This window comes from Epinephelus moara, chromosome 17, assembly GCF_006386435.1.
Source record: "Epinephelus moara isolate mb chromosome 17, YSFRI_EMoa_1.0, whole genome shotgun sequence".
Lineage (NCBI taxonomy): Eukaryota > Metazoa > Chordata > Actinopteri > Perciformes > Serranidae > Epinephelus > Epinephelus moara.
In genome coordinates, this window is record NC_065522.1 from 4,696,197 (window position 1) to 4,714,852 (window position 18,656).

Genomic DNA, 18,656 nt, shown 5'->3' on the forward strand with positions numbered 1-18,656 from the left:
TATATATATATATATAAAAGCATAATTATAAGGCTACGAAAACCAAACTAATTTTATTTTATAGCGATGGCCCTTTAAGGTACCTCTGACTCTATCCTAACTGTAACACGACTGAGTTTATGGTGATAAATGAAAATAACTAACACACCCAAGAAGACTGTTCTGCTACCAGAGAACCCACTTTTGAGTTTACATTATAGATTTGACTTAATTAATTTCCGTTGCAGTTTCTTCCGACAATCGTTTTCTGTTTTCTGGTGTTTGGGGATCAAATTTACTTTGCAGTTTGTGCTTTCTATGATTGTATTCCACCAGAAGTTCAATTTTTTCCTCCTCTGGCCAATATGATTTTCTTGTCTTTTTTATTTCTGCCATTTTTTCCACTATCTAACTGTAAGTCAACTTTATGAGATGATAACAGGCATTACAAGTGTGAGTCCAAGCAAAAAATCTCCATGGAAACTTTTACTGCTGTAAAATCTCTTTCAACACAGTAAATGAATTAACATTTTTCCTTAACTAAGGTAAGTCCCTCAGCTAAGAAGAAATTAAGCCTTACGTGTCATATTTAAGGAGAAAACTTAAGGTGTTTTGCGTTTTTGTTTTTGTCTGGACAGGACTTAAATAAATGTAATGTATTTAAAAAGTACATAATAAAGAAATTGGGCAGCATGGTGGTGCAGTGGTCAGACTCAGCCAAGTTGCCTCAGAACAAGAGGGTTCAGGCCAACTGGAATCCCTCTTTGTGGAGTTTGCATGTTCTCCCCCTGTCAGCCTGGGTTTTCTCTGGGTGCTTTGGCCTCCTACCACAATCCAAAGACATGCGTGTTGGTTAATTGGTGACTCTTAATTTGCTGTAGGTGTGAATGTGATCATGAATGGTTGTCTGTCTTCATAGTCTGGCGACCTGTCCAGGGTGTACTCCGCCTCTCACCCAATGACAGCTGGGATAGGCTCCAGCACACCCACAACCTGTACCAGTATAATGACACTGTCCAATGAAAAACACGTATCTCCACTTTTGACGATTTTGATGGACACTTCTGACACTCAATGGAGATATGTGTTGAATAGGTGATGTAATAGACGTCTTTCCATTGGTCATTTGGATATCGGTTGCTAGGGAATATTATGGACACTCCATGCACTGCAGAAAATCAAAATCGTCAAAAGTAGAGATACGTGTTTTTCATCGGACAGCGACGATAAGTGGGTACGAAAAATGAGTGAATGAATTATACAGAAATTCTTTTTTTTTTTCATTCTATTGTTTGTTTCTTAATTGACACACATGGGCACATGCATCAATATGGAGAGATATCAGAATGATGGGTTGCTGCAGCACAGCACCCCAAACATTTAGGGGTTCGGTGCCTTGCTCAGGGGCAGTTGCCAGGAAGTAAACTGGCCAGCCTGGTCGCCAGGATAAAATGTTGGTATTGTACATTTCTGCAAACTATAGATGCATTAATCTGTATGTTTTACATGCATGATATCAACATTCCTAAAGTGATGTAGTCCAGATTACATGTATATGAGTTGAGTTTCTCGGAGGAGGAGTGGATGGTGGCTGGCGTGAGACCTAGGTGAGACGCCTACCAAGCTGCAGACCACTGTTCAGGACCAGTGAAATTTTCCAGCCATGTTTGTGGTGACCGAATTTTTTTTTTGAGCCAAACGTGATCTTTTCCTAACCCTGACCAAGTGGTTTTGTGCCTAAACCTAACCACGCGTAAACCACAGCGTTGTCACAGCATAAAATTGTAAATTGAAACATAAAGTTTCAACATATCTGCTTTCATGTGAAACCTACAAATTTAACACATCTGTTGTTTGCAGAAATGTACAATGCCTGCCTGGTACAGAAACAGCTCCCAACAGGACTTCAAGACCCTGCAAAGACTGGTCCGTTCAGCTGAACACAATTGGGCATCGCTCTACCCTGTGTCAAGGATGTTTACAACAAGCGCTGCAAAAATAAGGCCAGGAGAATCATTAAAGATCCCAGCCACCCAGATAACTGCCTATTCTCCTTTTTGAGGTTAGGAAGAAAGTACTGGGTACACCAGGCCAACACTGAGAGGCTCAGGAAGAGCTTATACCCTCAGGACATAAGGATATTGAATGAAGACCCTGACTAAGATTGCCTATCTTACAATCTTATAATCACATGTTCACTATTACAGTCCTTTGTTTATAAATGCACAAACTGAGGGAATAGACGGGATAACATTTCACTAAAAATGCTGTTTCTACAAGTTGTGTAAGTAAGTTTGATCAAGGTTAAGGTTCAACATTTGTTTAAGGTTATTAAAAGACAAAGTGAAGCAAATGTAAAAATGATGATCACTGATAAGTGGTTGCTAACATGTTAACAGTGACAATGCTAATATCCCACTGTTCTTAGTTTAGTATGTTAACTTACTAATATTTGCTAATTAGCATTGAGCATAAAGTACAGTTGAGGCTGATGGGAATGTCATTAGTTTTGCAGGCACTTGGTCATAAAACAAAGTGTTGGAAAAACAGACATTTTGACCTGATGATGGCGATAGAGGACAATTCTGAGGATTACTAAAGTCAGTAGGATTCATCATCTGGGAACAATAAGCATCTGTGAGCATCTGATCATCAGAGTCTTAAGGATTTAGCACTTTCATTTTGCCACTTGTTAGCAACCACCTTTTTAAGACACATAAAAGCTTCCCTGGAGAAATCTAATATGATTGAGAAAATGTTGTTGGCCTAACCTTCAGTTCAGAGTATTAAAGACTGCATTTACTTGGCATTATTGTGGATCTTTGATTTGCAATAAGAGCCGCCCAGATTATCATGGCATGGATTCAAACGTAGCACATTTGTCAGCAAGACATTCATCTATAAACTCTACTCCAGCACAGTTTAACAAAAAGGTTTCAAGATTAGTAATGCTGTTTACACCAAACTCCTACCCTACTTATATTATGTAACTTAAAAACAGTAACATCTGAGTCTCTTTTTAGGTGGCAGGAGTGAAAATTTGTAATCATAAATATTTGTTGTGTTATGGATTCAGAATGATAAAGGCAGTTGGAGAAGAATTAGATACAAAATAGGATGTAGGCCCTAAAAGAACAATTTTTCCCTCAGCCACTATCATGATGTACAGATTTTTAGGCATTGTGTTATCTCAAATGGCTTAAAAATAGTGCTTATAGCTGCTGTAAATGGGGAAAAAAATCTCCCAGGGGGAGCATGCCCCTGGACCCCTAAAGGTTTGGGGTGAGCCCTGAATGTTTACAGCATCTGGATCCGCCCCTGCTCTGGGGACAGTGAAAGTATGAGCAGAAGATCTTGGCAATCTAACCAAAGTGGTTCGTTGTACCAGCTGACTAACATTTCCCTTGAGTCACGGTGCTGTGTGGCAAATAATCTAATAACTGGAGTAAGAAATCTCTGGGATGATCTCACATTCTCCTCTGATAAAGCTTAAGTAATACACCAATCCATCCTCTATCAGCACCAGACATATCAGCACTGATCTCACATCAGTCTGAGAGCTGTGTGGACTGCTTTGAACTCTCAGTTTATGGATGAAGCCCCCTCCCCTTACAGGAGAGAAACTGTCTGAGCACACACCAGAGCTGAGATACAATCTCCTCATGTGGTTTCATGAAGCAGCTCCACTCTCTGACACAAACGCTGTTTACATAACAAGGCCTGGACATGAACTCTGTGTTTGGGTTGAGGAATTATTCTAAGCCCGTCTGCAGGACAGAATAACAACTTTTTACAGGAGGTGTGGTTAATTCCCACTGTCTGTTCTGTTCCAAATGACTGGTTCTGGTCTGCTTTAACAGGCTGTTAAACCTGCACCTGCCCTCTAACCAGTGTTTATTGGCACTGTGAAGCATTACTCTGGTGACCAGGCATTATTAATCTGGCTCTTATTAATGTGGAGACAGTAGAGAAAAACCACAGGGCGGTTTATTGACGTGGGGGTGATGGGCATGACCACACTCTCTTGATGAGTCAACATGATATTGTGGGAAACACATTTCTACTAAACTGACACCAGATTGGGGTTCATTCATGGTCTCAGAAATAGCAGTTTGTAAAACAAATATTTTTGGAGCTAAACTGCTAAAGGGCAAAGGTTAATCTTTTTCTGGTGACAGAAAACATCTTAAATTTCATCTGGATTTTATCTGGAAACACTTAAAATGACAGTAGAAATGGGGGCAAGAAATCTGACATAAACATAACATAAAAATACAAAGAGGCTCTATGCAAAATTCAGAGCATATGAGTTGTCTGCACACGGTTCTCAGTGGGGAGTGGCCTTCTCAACTCACAGTGGCGCACTGTCAGCACCGTTGCCATTGTTAACACTGTTTGCACTGTTAGCACCGTTAGCTGCTAGCCACTGGCTCAGCCACCTCCATGTTGAGAGCCATGTGCAGGCAATCCTGGCTCAGACTCTGAATCACAGATGCTCTGAATGACGCATACAGCTCCTTTAAAGGGTGCTGGGTAAAATTCAGAGCATATGAGTTGGCTGCACACGGTTCTCAATGTGAAGGGGGCTGAGCTGGGGACTAGCAGCCAATGGCGCTAGCTAATCGCCACAACTTTGCATTGCACACATACAGCAGTTACTACTGATAATGGCCTCCTGATTTACGGTGATGAAGTGTCTTCGCAATAGCAGAACTTTTAGCACTGTTGCTGTTCTCAGCACTGACCTCAGACTGCGTTCAAACTCTGAATCACAGATACTCTGAATGATGTAAACAGCTCCTTTAAGGGGTGCTATGCTAAATTCTGAGCAAGTGAGTTAGCTGCACACTGTTCTCAGCGTAGAAGTGGCTGAGTTGGGGGCTTGTAGCTAATGGTGCTAACTCCATAAACAACTCCAAACAACAGCAACAATGCTGACAGAGCTAGTGGTGTTAACCAGGGGGAAAGTGGAGGGTGGGTTTCTGTGGCAATGCAGTTCCAATATCAGCAGTAACTGCCATATAAGTGCAGTGCAAATAAGCTGAATGATAAGTAAGCAATAGGATGCACAAATGCACTAACATTCACATGGGCAGCCGGACCACCTTACCGCAACAAACCACAGAGCTTGGATTACAACACACACTGAGGGAGCATGAATTTATTATCTGCTCAGGACGCTATTACTCCACTATATCTTTACCTTTTTACTCAAATTACAATTCAACTGTGGAAAAATCTAAAATGTTTAATGCGTAACGATCTGTTCAAATTCAGTCAACAGGCTTGTGCTCCAGTAGGCGGCTGTCACTCTCATCTATTAATGCCCCACTGTCTGACTTATCAGCAACCAATGCCACTGTTGTGCTCTATGTAAATGCAAAATGGAGAAACCTAGTGAGTCCCGATGAAGAGATGGTCATACACCATCCGAGAGCTATGTGAGGTAGCATTTGGATTTTGACAGCAGACACAAAAAAATAGTAGATGGGTTTGCTGTTTTTTTCGTCAACATATAGGATTGGGCTTTACCTTAGTTGTGCTCAAATTAATTTGAATGAAAAGCATACTTGTTCTCATTCATTCACACATTTTTCCTGGTACAAGGCATGAAAAAACTGGAATTGACAGGTATAGAAGTTTCTGCAAGCTTAGGAGCCCCCAGGTAAGCAAAAAAAACGCATTTTTCTTTTATTTTGATTGGTATAATAATAATATTTTTTGTTAATTGACTACATTTGAAAACAATAATAATTAAGTGTTTGCTTCAGATTTTATTGTTAGATAAGACCTACAAAGTCTCTTGGGCTAAATACATTGCAAATAATTCTAAATGTATAATCTATAATACTATTTATTTTTAAATCCATTCATGCTTTTCTCCTCTGTTTTTATTCATTTATTTTCTTAAATTTGATAATGTATTCAACCAGTTCAAATGCCTCGTAGCTCTACCTTGAACGTTCAGTATTAGGCTACTTAAAAAAAACATACAAAGGAAAATTAGAGTAGTTTGTCCAGTGCTGGTGTGTGTCTTGTTTACTAAATCAAACCACCAATACGTAAATCGTACCTGTGCTGGCTTCACACGGTCCCTTCTGGATCTGGCTGATGCTCGGCAGTCCCTGCTGCTGCGCCTTCCTGCTGGTCGCCTTCAGCTGGCACACGTTGCCGTACGTCTTCCCGTCGCTGCCGCACACTTCGTGGCTAAACTTGCACCGACAGAAGCCCTTGGAGAGTCGCTTGCCCGCCGGGTGTTTGCACTCCAGTCCGTCCCCGCATGGCAGGTCGTCCTTGCGGCCGCACGGCTCTCCCTCTCCCTGGGCGCACACCAGGCAGCAGTTGCAGCGGTCCGGCACGTAGCCGCTGGGGCAGCTGGGGCTCGGACAGGTACTCACATCGCACCGTGTTGGACACTTGTCTATTGGCTCTGTGCTGGCAGACTCCTTGAGGTAAAGGAACACAGCTGTGTACAGGAGGATTTGCATTTTTAATGTGAGCGGACAGAAACTAAAAGAGGGAAAGAGAAGTTTACGCAGAGATCACAGTCCTTGACTCCGCACTGCTCATCACTTTCTGCAGACTGTCCAGATGGAAATCCACATACACGAAAGACAGTAGGGCAGATGTGTTCTTAACAATGAAAAATGCATCAGAGTAAAGCGATCCTTAGAAACTGGACAGTGTAGCTTATCCTGTAGCCGCGCGTAATTGTGCGTCCAGAGGCGACAGCGAGCCAGCTGAAGGTTGAGAGCATTCAGCAGAGTGAGGCTGGATGTTTCTTTGTCCAGGCAGAGTGCACATCCACTCAGTGTGGAGGATGAGCGCCTCTTACAGTGAAGCCGACCGGAGAGAGGGAGGAGGAGATAGGGGGAGTAGCTGCGCTCCAGGAGGCGTGGCGACAGAGCTCAGACTTTGGATTTCTGTTACCGTGTATGACCTCAGAAACAGACCTGTAAGTCACATTCTCCCTTGTTTCTGCCAGGTCTGCTGAGGACAGTAAGAGGGGAGGCTGCGACCAGGGCCCTGGCATAACTTTTAGAAACACTTGGTTCATGAGTGCAACAAGTCCCCTCAGTGCACCCACCACTTTATTTGAATTTTTAATTAATTTATTTATTGTAAATGTTGTCTTCCAACATTCTTCCCTTTTTGTCATCAATTCTGTTGATATCTATTTATGGAGGTTGGGGTTACAAGGTTGGTTTATTTATTTGCACAATAAAATAATAAAATACAAAATACACTGAAGAAATGATTTCAGTGTTGGAGAGGAAGTAAGTCCAAATGGCTTATTCAAAGTCCCCCCACTTGTAAGTTGATAGATCACAAATTAAAGCAGTGGAATATAATCACAAATGTCAGTGCATTAATCAGTTTGGGGTTTTTTTTTCATTGGATTTGGCTAATGCAGAAGATAAGCTCTGTGGCAAACAAACATCACTTATGATACGCATTTTATAGTTCTGCGTTGAATCGACACCGTAGCTAGTAGGCTCCACGTCGTAGAGCCTACGCCATAACAACTAGAGTCTGACGCAGACCTCCTGTCTGTCGCTGTATACTGACACCATTTCCCTCAGTGAAAACCATTGTATTTTTATACAGTCTATGGTGAAAACGGAGCTTGTATTTACTTTTAGTTCACAGATAAGAAACTATAAATTGTGAAGACAGTAAGGCCTCCATTAAAATAGCATTTTAAGTCTTGTGTGTGATTTATACTTCGGGATTTATCCAGGTTTCATATGAGCAGAGGAAATCTCTCAATACAATGTAAAATGCCACAGGCTTGTGCTAATAATGTTAGCATGTTATATTTGCAGGGAAAATGTGTCCAGATTAACACAAGTGTTTGTCTGCGAGTTGTAGTGAAGCCAATTTGTGTACTTGTTTTTGAAATTGTCGCTATTAAGCCATGTTTAATGTGTGTTTTGGGTGTGTTTTGAATCAACTGAACTTTGCAGCACTTCACAGAAACCTCCGCCGCTGACTAGTGTTTTGGAGGTGTAACTGCACAGAGACACAGACACACCACCGTGGAAGTAAAAATGCTCACAACGGTGAAGGCGACTTGCGTAGGCTACATTCGTAGGGTCTACGCGCAACCATAAATCCCCTTTTGCACATTTTATTTAGCAAGATTACCTTCACAAATGAACACCACTTTTATGATTTATAAAGCTTAAATGCAATTGCCAGAACTAAAAAGCTCACATTAGGTTATAAATAAACTACACCTCCGTCGTATGACTTCATAGTCACCACAATGAGGCTGTTAAGACGTGTTTAGCATGATGACACTATGTCTCATTTAGCCACTTGTTAGCAACCACCTTTTTAAAGACACATAAAATCTTCAAAATTCATGAGTGGGGTATTTACTGACACATTTTATGTCTTAGAACAAAACATGAAAGTCTCTTGAGCTTGTGTTAACCACAGACCTTATTTCAGGCATCTAACCAAAAACCCATTTCATAAAACTCGTTGACTTTAAGACGAGGGAACCAGGAGTGTTTAACTCATTTCCAGGTTTTAGGACTCATTCCTTTGTCACTCTATGGAGACCAAGAGCAGTTATATTAAGGATTTTATTGTAGTATCACCTGTTTCCAGTATAAAATATTTGTTGCTTTTGTTTGGTGTATGTTGGCAGCTCAGTGCTCCATGCTTGTTTTATCTAAGAAGCCACGAAGCCATGTTGGGGCTTTCTACAAGCGGTTAGTCACCTGGCAGCTGTAAGGCCAGATAGCCAGAGTCATGACGTCTTCAGTTCCAAGATGGAGCTGTCATTAAGTAACAGGACTTGTGGCAAGTAAGGAATTGTTGTAGACAGTAAGTGTTTCATAGTATCATTTTTACTTTTTTTTTTTTTTTTTTTTTTTTTACATTTTACTACTTTATTTAGTAGTTTGATATATCTGAATTCTTAAAAAATGGTAAAAAGCTTTATATTCCTCAAAGTAAGGTATTAGGCACCAATATCAGTACCCTGCCATAGTCCTTTATTAACTTGTGTTTTTTTGGCTCTAAAATAGCCAGATTTGTTTCACGTTTGTTTTTAATTGTAAAATCAAATGTTCCCCTCCATTGCTAAATTCCCAGAACTTATTGACGACATGGCCTCAGTGTTTATAGAATCTTTGTATTAAGAAACAGTTCCAACAAATCGCAAATTGTCATTTTTGTATTTCTCCTCATGTATTAATCAAAATAAAAAAACAATACAACATTTTAAATAAAGAGCTTTAGGGGAGTTGGTAGATGTGTTTTTGAACTTTGGACAGAGCCAGGCTAACTTTTTCTCTCACCTCTATGCTAAGCTAGGCTAACAACATCCTGAATAGGTAGGGTTATACATTGTTAGAGTGACTATTACTTTTGTGAGATCTCTTCTGTGGTGTCGGCTCTGTATTTGAAATTGATACAGAGTCTCCGTGCTTCTCTTTAAAGGTTCTGTATGTCACATTTGGAGCATTAATATAGCAGCAAACCACTATTTGCTGTTTAGCGGAGTAATGGTGTCCTGAGCAGAGAATGACATCAAGCTACCTCTGTGTGTATTGTAATCCCAGCTTCTCTGTGGTTTGTATTGGCAAGCTGCGCATGTTAATGCGTGTATCCCATTGGCTAGCTAATTTTCACCGCTTTGCACTGCGGTGGTTACTACTGATATCGGGACAGTGTCATCACACAAGCATAGCACCCACCCTCCGGTTCCCCCCTTGGATAACAACGTTTGCTCTGTCAGCACTGTTGTCACTGTTTAGTGCTGTTGATGGTGTTAGCACTGCTGCTAACATAGTTTTGCTGCTAGCAAACGGAACAGCTCACAGCTAATACTATAGCGCTATGTTTTTACATGGGTTGGGACAGTGTAATCAGTGGTAACCGCTATATGAGCGTAGTACAGAGCAGGGGTGATTAGCTAGCCAGTGGGATACACGCACAGGGACGCACATGCACTAACATGAACATGCAGCCAGACTGTCTACTACAACAAAAAACAGAGAAGCTCAAACAACATACACAGACTTCATTCTCTGCTTAGGGACGCCATTACTCCACTACACCTTTACATAGCAAATAGTGGTTTACTGTTATATTAATGCTCCAACTGCTGTCTATAACATCTTTAAAATTAATTGGCATTAACCAGCAGCTATTTTAATAATTTATTTTTCAGTCATGTATCAAGTAAAACAAAAATGCCTTTTAATCTGCTGGTCAGATGTATAATTAATATTGACCTGTATACATATAGGGCTACATGTGCATATCCTTATCCATATCCTTTATATGTATGCTGTGCAACAATCTTGTGCAATTTCCTACTTGTGCAATATTTTACAACTTACTCTGTAGTAATATTTATATTTTTTTGAGGTAAATTACTAAACACTGATGCATGTATTACAGTCATCTTGTGCAACTATCAATCATGGACATACACCATCTGTATTGGTGAAAATTATATATAATGTATATATAATATATAATGTATGGATTCTATACTTCATTTTTACTATATTTGTAATTTTATCACGTTTTTATCTTTATATTTTATTTATCACTCAGTCACATTTTTCCTTGTCTTTTGCTCCTGAATCTTGAGCTGCTGTAATGTGTGGCTTCATAAGGAAGTATGAAATACTACTTGAGGTAGTTGGATTTTTTAAGCCTGTATTAAACTTTAAACTACAAGTTATTCTGAGATGATTCATAAACAAACTTTTGACACAAAAAGAACACGCAAAGTAAAGTCAAGTCAGTTTTATTTACATTATCAAAAATCACAATTTGCCTTAGGGCAGTGGTTCCCAACTGATGGGTCGTGGTCCAAAAGTGGGCCGCGGGTCCATTCTGAATGGACCGCAAATGACTCGCAAACATATCAAGTTTGTAAAAAACACACTATTTTTAAGTACAGTGAATTTCCGGCACCAAACTTTTATTTTGAAGTGCCGTAACCAACAGACAGTTACTTGACAGAGACAGCAAACTACTACATGGCCAAACGCAAGTATGATACTGAGTGTATTAAACTGTGTGGACCCTAAACTAATGCCTAGAGAGAAATCTGGACCCCATGGCTGAACCAGTTGGGAACCACTGCCGTAGGGGACTTTCAGTATAATTTTAATAACAACCACATTACGCTCATTATGAAAACATTTGCCCTTGATTTGGGAGTTTATGATTGTGTCAAAGAAATACTGTTGCTAACAGGAATATACAATCACACGAAGGCAAACTTCACATTAAGATAATGACATAACATGCAGTTACAGAGCTGTAGCTATTGCAAAAGTGTACTTGTACTTTATTCAGTTGGTGAACACATTTCTGTAGGAGTTACAGCTCAGTAGGTTTCTCAATCAAAAAAATCAACATCCCACATCGTGTTCCTGGACCAACACTGCAATCAACCAATCACAGCCCTCTGACATCATCAGCGTTCTGCTCCTGTGTCTCTTACAAAGTCCTTTGTGCTTCTTTAGAGCTAAGCTAGTTTTCCAAATTGAAGTTAGTACAATTGTCCAAAATCCTCAGTAACATTGAACAAAAACCTTTTATGCTACTGAAGGGTTAGCGAGTTAGCTTGCTAACTAGGTTGACTATGCTAACTCGCTAACACTGCAGTAGCTTTAAAGATTTTTGTTCAACATTACTGAGGATTTTGTTTAATTGTACTAACTTCAATTTGGAAAAACTAGCTTAGCTCTGATGAAGCAATGGAGTGGCACGATGATGATGTCAGAGGGCTGTGATTGGTTGATTGCAATGTTGTTCCTGGAACGCGATGTGGGATGTTGATCCAGGGGCATGTCCTTCTTGGCAAAATCACATTATGCGTACACCGACCAGCTGTTTCTTAACTGCTTGATTTGGGTTTTTCCCAAAATCCTGCAATTGTGTGGCTCTCCTGTAGGTTTTGACCATCAACCGCTTCAACTGAGTTGTCCCCTAATTATTTTGCAGACACAAGGCCAAATGCTTGTATGTAATCTTGCCTCTCAGCCGGTGTGGGCTCTTCTCATGTGGTCTGTCAGGGCACCACTGAGTCTGAAGGCTCTCCCACATGTTATGCAGGTATATGGTTTCTCCCCTGTGTGGATTCTCATGTGGACTGTCAAATCACTACTAAGTCTGAAAGCTTTCCCACAAGTTTTGCATGTATATGGTCTCTCACCTGTATGGATTCTTTTATGAGTGTTCAGTGCTGACATCTGACTGAAGCTTTTCCCGCAGGTATTACACAAATAGGGCCTCTCACCTGTATGAATCCTTATATGAATGTTCAATGAGGATTTCTGACTGAATCTTGTTCCGCAGGTGTTGCACAGGTATGGCTTCTCACCCGAGTGAGTCCTCAGGTGCATGTCCAAGTTGGACTGAAAGTTAAAAGCTTTCCCACACGTGTCACATTTTAAAGTCTTAAAGTAAGACCGCCGTTCACCTGTGTGTGTGATCAGGTGTCTCTGCAAACGGGACTTAAACTTAAAAGCTTTCCCACAAGTGTCACATTGGAAAAGATTTTTAGCTGTCTGAGAATTACAGTCAATCTCTGAAGTGGCAGGGTTTTGTACATTGTTACTGTGACTTTCACTTTCATGATGTCTCTTCTGTGGTGTTGGCTCTGCGTCTGTAGTTGATCCTGAGTCTCCATGATCGCCTCCTTCCTGATCTTGGCTCTCAGCTACATGAGTGTCGTGAGGAAGGAGCTGGTGGTCACTTCCTGCTTCTGATCGCACAGAACTTTTAACTGCTATATTGACTACAGACTCTTTCTGTGCTGCACTGAGGGTGTTATTAGGACTGAAGTTCAGAGTCAGATCCTCACTGTGGTCACTTTCCTCATGAGCAGGAGTCAACATAAAGGCATCAGTCTCCTGCTTCAGTACAAGCTGCTCTCCCTCCTGACTGATGCACAGTTCCTCCTGTTCCTCTTTGATCTGTGGAGACTCTGGGTCCTCCTGATCCAGACTGGAGTTCCTTTCCTGAATACAGAGCCCCTGGTCCTCCTCCTTACAGACATGTTGCTGTAGGAGCTCTGGAGGGACATACAAGAACGGAATGATGGTCAGGTTACATACGTGATGATAGAGAAAAAAACGCAGACATGCAAGCTAGTACCAGAATATATCTAAACAAACGGGGTCATATCTAAATCGAATTTCTGTGTTGTTAAAATAATTAAGTTTAACTCACCTATCCTGTGTATCTTTATTTCGGGTTTCCAAACGACATCCAAGAGTGTGCGCTGCCGGTGGATCTCCTCTTCATACTGGACGATAGAGTTCTGAAAAACTCTAAATATTTCCTCAGCAGCAGCAGTCAACCGCTCGTTCACAAACTCTCTCAAATACTCAACTGAAGACATTGTTGCTCAATTATAAATTAAATAAGTAGCTGCGCTACAACGACAATATCGTCCTAGCGTTTGTGTTGTTTACTTCCGCCGGGTGTCACACTGTTAAGTTCCGACAGTGGAAGGACGGGAGCTTTTCGTTCCGCTTTCAACTGATGGCATTTTATTCAAAAGCAGTAGGGATGTGGCCTACATCTACCCCGCGTATGTTAAATTAGTAAAAAATAAAAAATAAAATAATAATAATTTTAAAAAGATGAGGTTATAAAGAAAGAATATTACATTTAACCCATGTCATTGTTCCTCAGGTCATCTCTTCTTATATGTATATATATAATATATTTATATTTTTAATAGCATCTATAATGCATATTTCAGTCTGCAAATTTTTATTTGATAGGTTGTTTTGCTGTTTTAATATTCAAATTGTCCATAAACAAGGAAATGTACTGTGCAGATATTGTTCAAGATTTAACCAGGTTTATCTTTCCAGTGATTTTAATACCAGTAGATGGGTGGTGGATCATGGTCTGACACACAGTATATACTAGGGAATAGGGATGCATAATATATATTGGCATGTCATTAGTATCTGCAGATAACAGCCTTAAAACGAAATGAACATCTCTGCCGATATGACAGACCAGTAAGATGACGCTTTAATTATATGACTTTAATTATTTGAAATAGGTCAAATTTGCCTTGGTTTTGGCTACTGACAGGGTTGTCTTACGGAGACCATCATCCACGCCCGTTCAAATGGGATGAATTTAACATGAAATGTTACATGAAATCAAGTATGGCATGTTTTACATGTAATCTAAGTTAAAGTAGTTTTTTCTTTCTGCCCAGTGTACATTCTGAAAAGCATTGTATTTTATGTCTACGTCTACCACCAGGGCCATTACAATAAGAGAAGGCATACAGGATAGACTTGATGTTCTCTGCAATTGGGTGGAAAAACATATGTGGATATCGGCAAAAATCCAATATCATGCATCCCTAGTATATACACATTTTCCTTAATTTCCCATTCCAGATATTCTTTTGATAAATCTTCCGGATGCTCAGGTCATCCACTCAGTTTGTTTACAAACATTCTAAACATTCTTTAGTGTTTGACAGCAGTAGCCCATTTGAGTAATATTATTGGTTAAAAGACTGTAAACTTTAATCAGTGAGCATACAGGACACAAATTTTTGAATCCTAGCAACAGCAGTAAGTGTATATGTAGCCATAGCAGTGGATGGTGGCTCAGTGGTGTGTTCAGGTTGCAGGCTGCTCCATACTTGCTTTTTTTTTTCTTTCTGTCTTTCTTTCTTTCCAAAACATGAAGTCATTCATTCTTGGTGCAGACTGGGGATATGAGGACATGCTTTCATTACTGTCCCCTTGTAAGGGCAATTTAAGATGACCAGACCATGCAGTCACACACACACACACACACACACACACACACACACACACACACACACTGTACAACTTTGTCTTACAAATTTTAAAGGACAACCACCCTCTTCATGTATTCCTTCTCTGCTCGCCGACACAACCTACTCTGTCAAGTTTGGCTGTAAAGCCCTGAACAGACAGATATGCAGCGTTGCTTTAGCTTTTCATCCAGCTGCACGTGCACAATAAATCAACACTGGAGGACTGGTAATATTCACGCCAAAGACTATTCTGACTTTTTCTACTGCAGCTGCTAGTGTTGCCCTTCAAATCCAAATCTCCATCAGAAAACAAATAAGCATGTTCCCCAACTATTTCTTTGCAAAGAGAAAGAATCCTCAGCAGAATGGAGAGTATGACATGACTCTGTTGTTGCACTGATAGAATAAGTGCTGTGGAAATGTACCAACGGACCAAGTAAGGCTGTTGCAGCAGAACCCCTGATTGTATTGAGTTAAGTGAGGGTGTGTTTTATTGCTTAGAATCCCAAAAGGATGATTGTGTAATTTCTTATTTGAAAGGTCTCACTTTAAGGTGGTTTAGATGACATGTTGAAACTTGTGTTGCTGCCACGTGCACTATTGTGTAAAGCAGTCTGAAGGAGTCTTGGTGTCCCCTGATAAATGAAGCTGGTGTAATCATAACCACCAGGAACAACGGTCAAAACTACAAAAACAAGACTCAAGTTGTAAAACGTGGAATTTCCCTCCGTCCAAAATGACCTCATCTAGCAAAAATGTTTCTCTCTGTGTCTTTAAGCTGCTTGTCAGATGGATAGGATATATTCTAAGAACCCTTCCATTCGACACACACTTACAGATGTGAGGCTGTTTTTAATTCTTGCTTTCCTCTGACAGGCTGATGGTCACAGAGGGGAGGCCAGCAGTGGACGGCTCATATTCATGGATCGACGACAGTCCATGTTTGTTTGGACAGACAAGAGGCGTGTCGATAGAGACATGTGTTGGTCACCCAGCCGTGGGTGTGTTTATTTGAAATGGTCTGTCACTTGAGGAAACACAGGACTCCTTGTTCAGCAGGAACACACAGTTTGTGAGGGTCATGGGGGGATGCAGACAGCACAGCAGTAATATTTATCTGACTATTTGACACATTATGACTCATTAATTAAGCACTTAGGCCAAAACCAAACTGTTTTGTGTATACTGTATTTGTGTACCATCGGGTGATCATAATAAGAATCACAAAGTAGCAATACCATTATAATTCAGTCATAATTGAAAAATACACAGTAACTCTAAAGAAAAATCAAAAGATGGAATAACCACATTAAAAAAAATTTAAAGTTTAAATCATTACACCCTTTAAATGCTATCATGCTCACTGACCATTCAAACCAACAACAGCAATTGTGTTTAAAAAATGCAAGGGGCTGAGTTGGTTAATCAAATACATGCAAGCCCCTGGTAGATTACTTTGTATCATTGATACCTGAATAACCTTGAGTCCTAAAATCCTGTCTGTAGACCCATTCAGACTGGATTGATTTCTTTAGGGCAGTGTTTCTCATATGGGGGTATGGGTACCCCTAGGGGTACTTTGGAGTATTGCAGGGGATATGTGACATTTAAACTGGTAATTTGAAAAGTATCAGTGATGTAGAATTCCTAAAATAATTATACAATAAAAAAAGTAGCATTACCGCTTCACAGTTGTATGCCTGCACTCACCAGTCAAGTTTCTCTTACAGTTTACATCCATGTCTGTGAAAACATGGATGCTTCACACGTTGTCCCCCCAACAGCACAGAGCAATACAATCAGCACAGTTTCAAGGTGGGCACCCAAGATTAGTGCCACCAATCAATTCAGTATCTGGCCAAATGTTTCCCCTTCTGTTCCTGAGATATGACATTGACTAATGGCCAGAAAAGTGTTTTTGTAGAACATTATGATGTCACAGTGAAGTTGACCTTTGAGCTCTTCAATATAAATAATTTTTATCAGTTCATCATTTTATTCTGAGGCATTTGTTAGAAAATTTGTCATAATTACTTTAAGAATTCATAATTATAAATTCTTGAGTTATGACCAAAAACATGTTTTGTGAGGTCACAATGACCTTGACCTTTTACCACCAAATTCTACTCAGTTTATCCTCCAAGTGGACAGTTGTGCCAAATTTGAAGAAATTCCCTCAAGGCATTTTTGAGATATCATGTCTACGAGAATGAGACGGATGCAAGGTCACAGTGATCTTGACCTTTGACCACCAAATTCAAGTCAGTTCATCATTTAGTCCTACTGGATCTTTTTTCCAAATTTGAAGAAATACTTGTGATATCGCATTCACGAGAATAAGACACACAAAACATCACAGTGATCTTGACCGTTGACCACCAAATTCTAATCAGTTTTATTGTTAGGTCCAAGTGAACATTTGTGCCAAATATGAATAAATTCCCTCAATGCATTTTTGAGATATAGCATTCTCGAGAATGAGACGGATTCAAGGTCAAAGTGACCTTGACCCTTAACCACCAAAATCTAATCATGTCATCATTGAGTCCAAGTGGATGTTTGCGCAAAATTTTAAGAAATTCTCTCAATGCGTTTTTGAGATATCATGTTCACAAGAATGAGACGGATGCAAGGTCACAGTGATTTTGACCTTTGACCCTTGACCACCAAATTCAAATCAGTTCATACCTGAGTGCTAGTGGATCTTTTTGCCAAATTTGAAGAAATTGCTTCAAAGCCTTCTTGACAAGGTCACGGTGACCTTGACCTTTGACCAACAAACTCTGATCAGTTCCTTCCAAGTCTAAGTGAATATTTGTGCCAAATTTTAAGAAATTCTTTCAAGGCCTTATTGAAATAGTCAGAGTGATCTTGACCTTTCACCTATGCCCTCTAAAATTTAATTCAGTCCAGCCACAGCTGCGGAATTAGCTATGAGCAGGTACTGTTAGCAATGTGCCCATGGATAGACAGAGAACTATCAGTCAGTACGTTTACATGCACAGTTAAGGCGAGCTACAGTTATGGCGTGACTCGGACATTTAATTGGACTACAGTACAAGCACAGGAGGGGAATTGATTTATTGACCAAAGTATGTTTGACTCCGCTACGATAAGTGGTGATATGCCCCCTTTCAGCTTGTTAATACTGGACCTATTTCTGGTTGACTTGTACATCACAGACCAAACAATCGACAAACAAGATAGCTATGATCAACTAGCGACAAACTGGTACCATGGTGAGCAACTTTATAGCTCAGTACATTTCGTACATGCTGTATGCTTTTTCTTTTATTACGCATCAATGCTTTCAACTTCTGGGTCAAAGCCTGAGGTGGAAACTGTGGAGCATTCACTGAGCACCTCGACCAGTTTGTGCCTGACTGACTGTATACATGCAGGTGTAATTCAACTCCCAATCGCATTATCTGGGTTTCTTAGTCCGACTTTGAGAAATTCAATTTGGTATGATTTCAGTTGGACTAACATATTTATATGTACTTTAAAAGTCCAGTTTTAGTCAGACTAACACAGTAAATCAATTTTCTCTAATGTCATGTAAATGTACTGCCTGAAATACTTTAATATAAAAGGAAACATAAAAACCTGTTGATTCTCAGCAAAGTTGTGACATGTCCTTTTTATGATTTCTATGCAGATTTATGGACATTTATCTGCACATCATCACATATCTGGACATCAGAGATAATAATATCCGCAACAAGTGTAAGTCACACCAATTGATATCCAGGTGTTTTATGTCTGTGTGGTCACTGGTAAAATTTAAATTATGACTCCAAGGCTGAAAATGATTTCTGACTCAGATTCTCAGCTCCAGATTCAGACCTCACCCAGTTCAGGGTCATTCAAG

At 40.1% G+C, this 18,656-nt stretch overlaps 2 protein-coding genes across 2 annotated transcripts in view; both read right to left on the reverse strand.

Moving 5' to 3' along the window:
* The window catches only part of htra3b (HtrA serine peptidase 3b), a 31,208-nt gene extending 24,425 nt beyond the window's left edge, over positions 1-6,783 (reverse strand). The window contains exon 1 of the mRNA XM_050067357.1: positions 6,053-6,783. Coding sequence (XP_049923314.1) covers positions 6,053-6,467 — 415 coding nt within the window. The 5' untranslated portion in view covers positions 6,468-6,783. The remainder of the gene's footprint in view (positions 1-6,052) is intronic.
* Positions 6,784-10,744: 3,961 nt separating this feature from the next.
* Positions 10,745-13,454, reverse strand: LOC126404266 (zinc finger protein with KRAB and SCAN domains 8-like). The gene is made up of 2 exons (XM_050067358.1): positions 13,195-13,454; positions 10,745-13,036 (listed from the first exon to the last, which is right to left on the reverse strand). Exons 1-2 carry the CDS (start codon positions 13,364-13,366, stop codon positions 12,000-12,002), a joined length of 1,209 nt encoding a protein of 402 aa, XP_049923315.1. The 5' UTR covers positions 13,367-13,454; the 3' UTR covers positions 10,745-11,999.
* Positions 13,455-18,656: the final 5,202 nt, after the last annotated feature.

What these genes read in the sequence shown, in the direction of transcription:
- LOC126404266 (XM_050067358.1), bottom strand. Translation starts at nt 13,366, where the DNA reads ATGTCTTCAGTTGAGTATTTGAGAGAGTTTGTGAACGAGCGGTTGACT. An exon ending in AATAAAGATACACAGGATAG is followed by an intron (nt 13,037 to 13,194) that starts GTGAGTTAAACT and finishes ATGTCCCTCCAG; the next exon opens with AGCTCCTACAGCAACATGTC.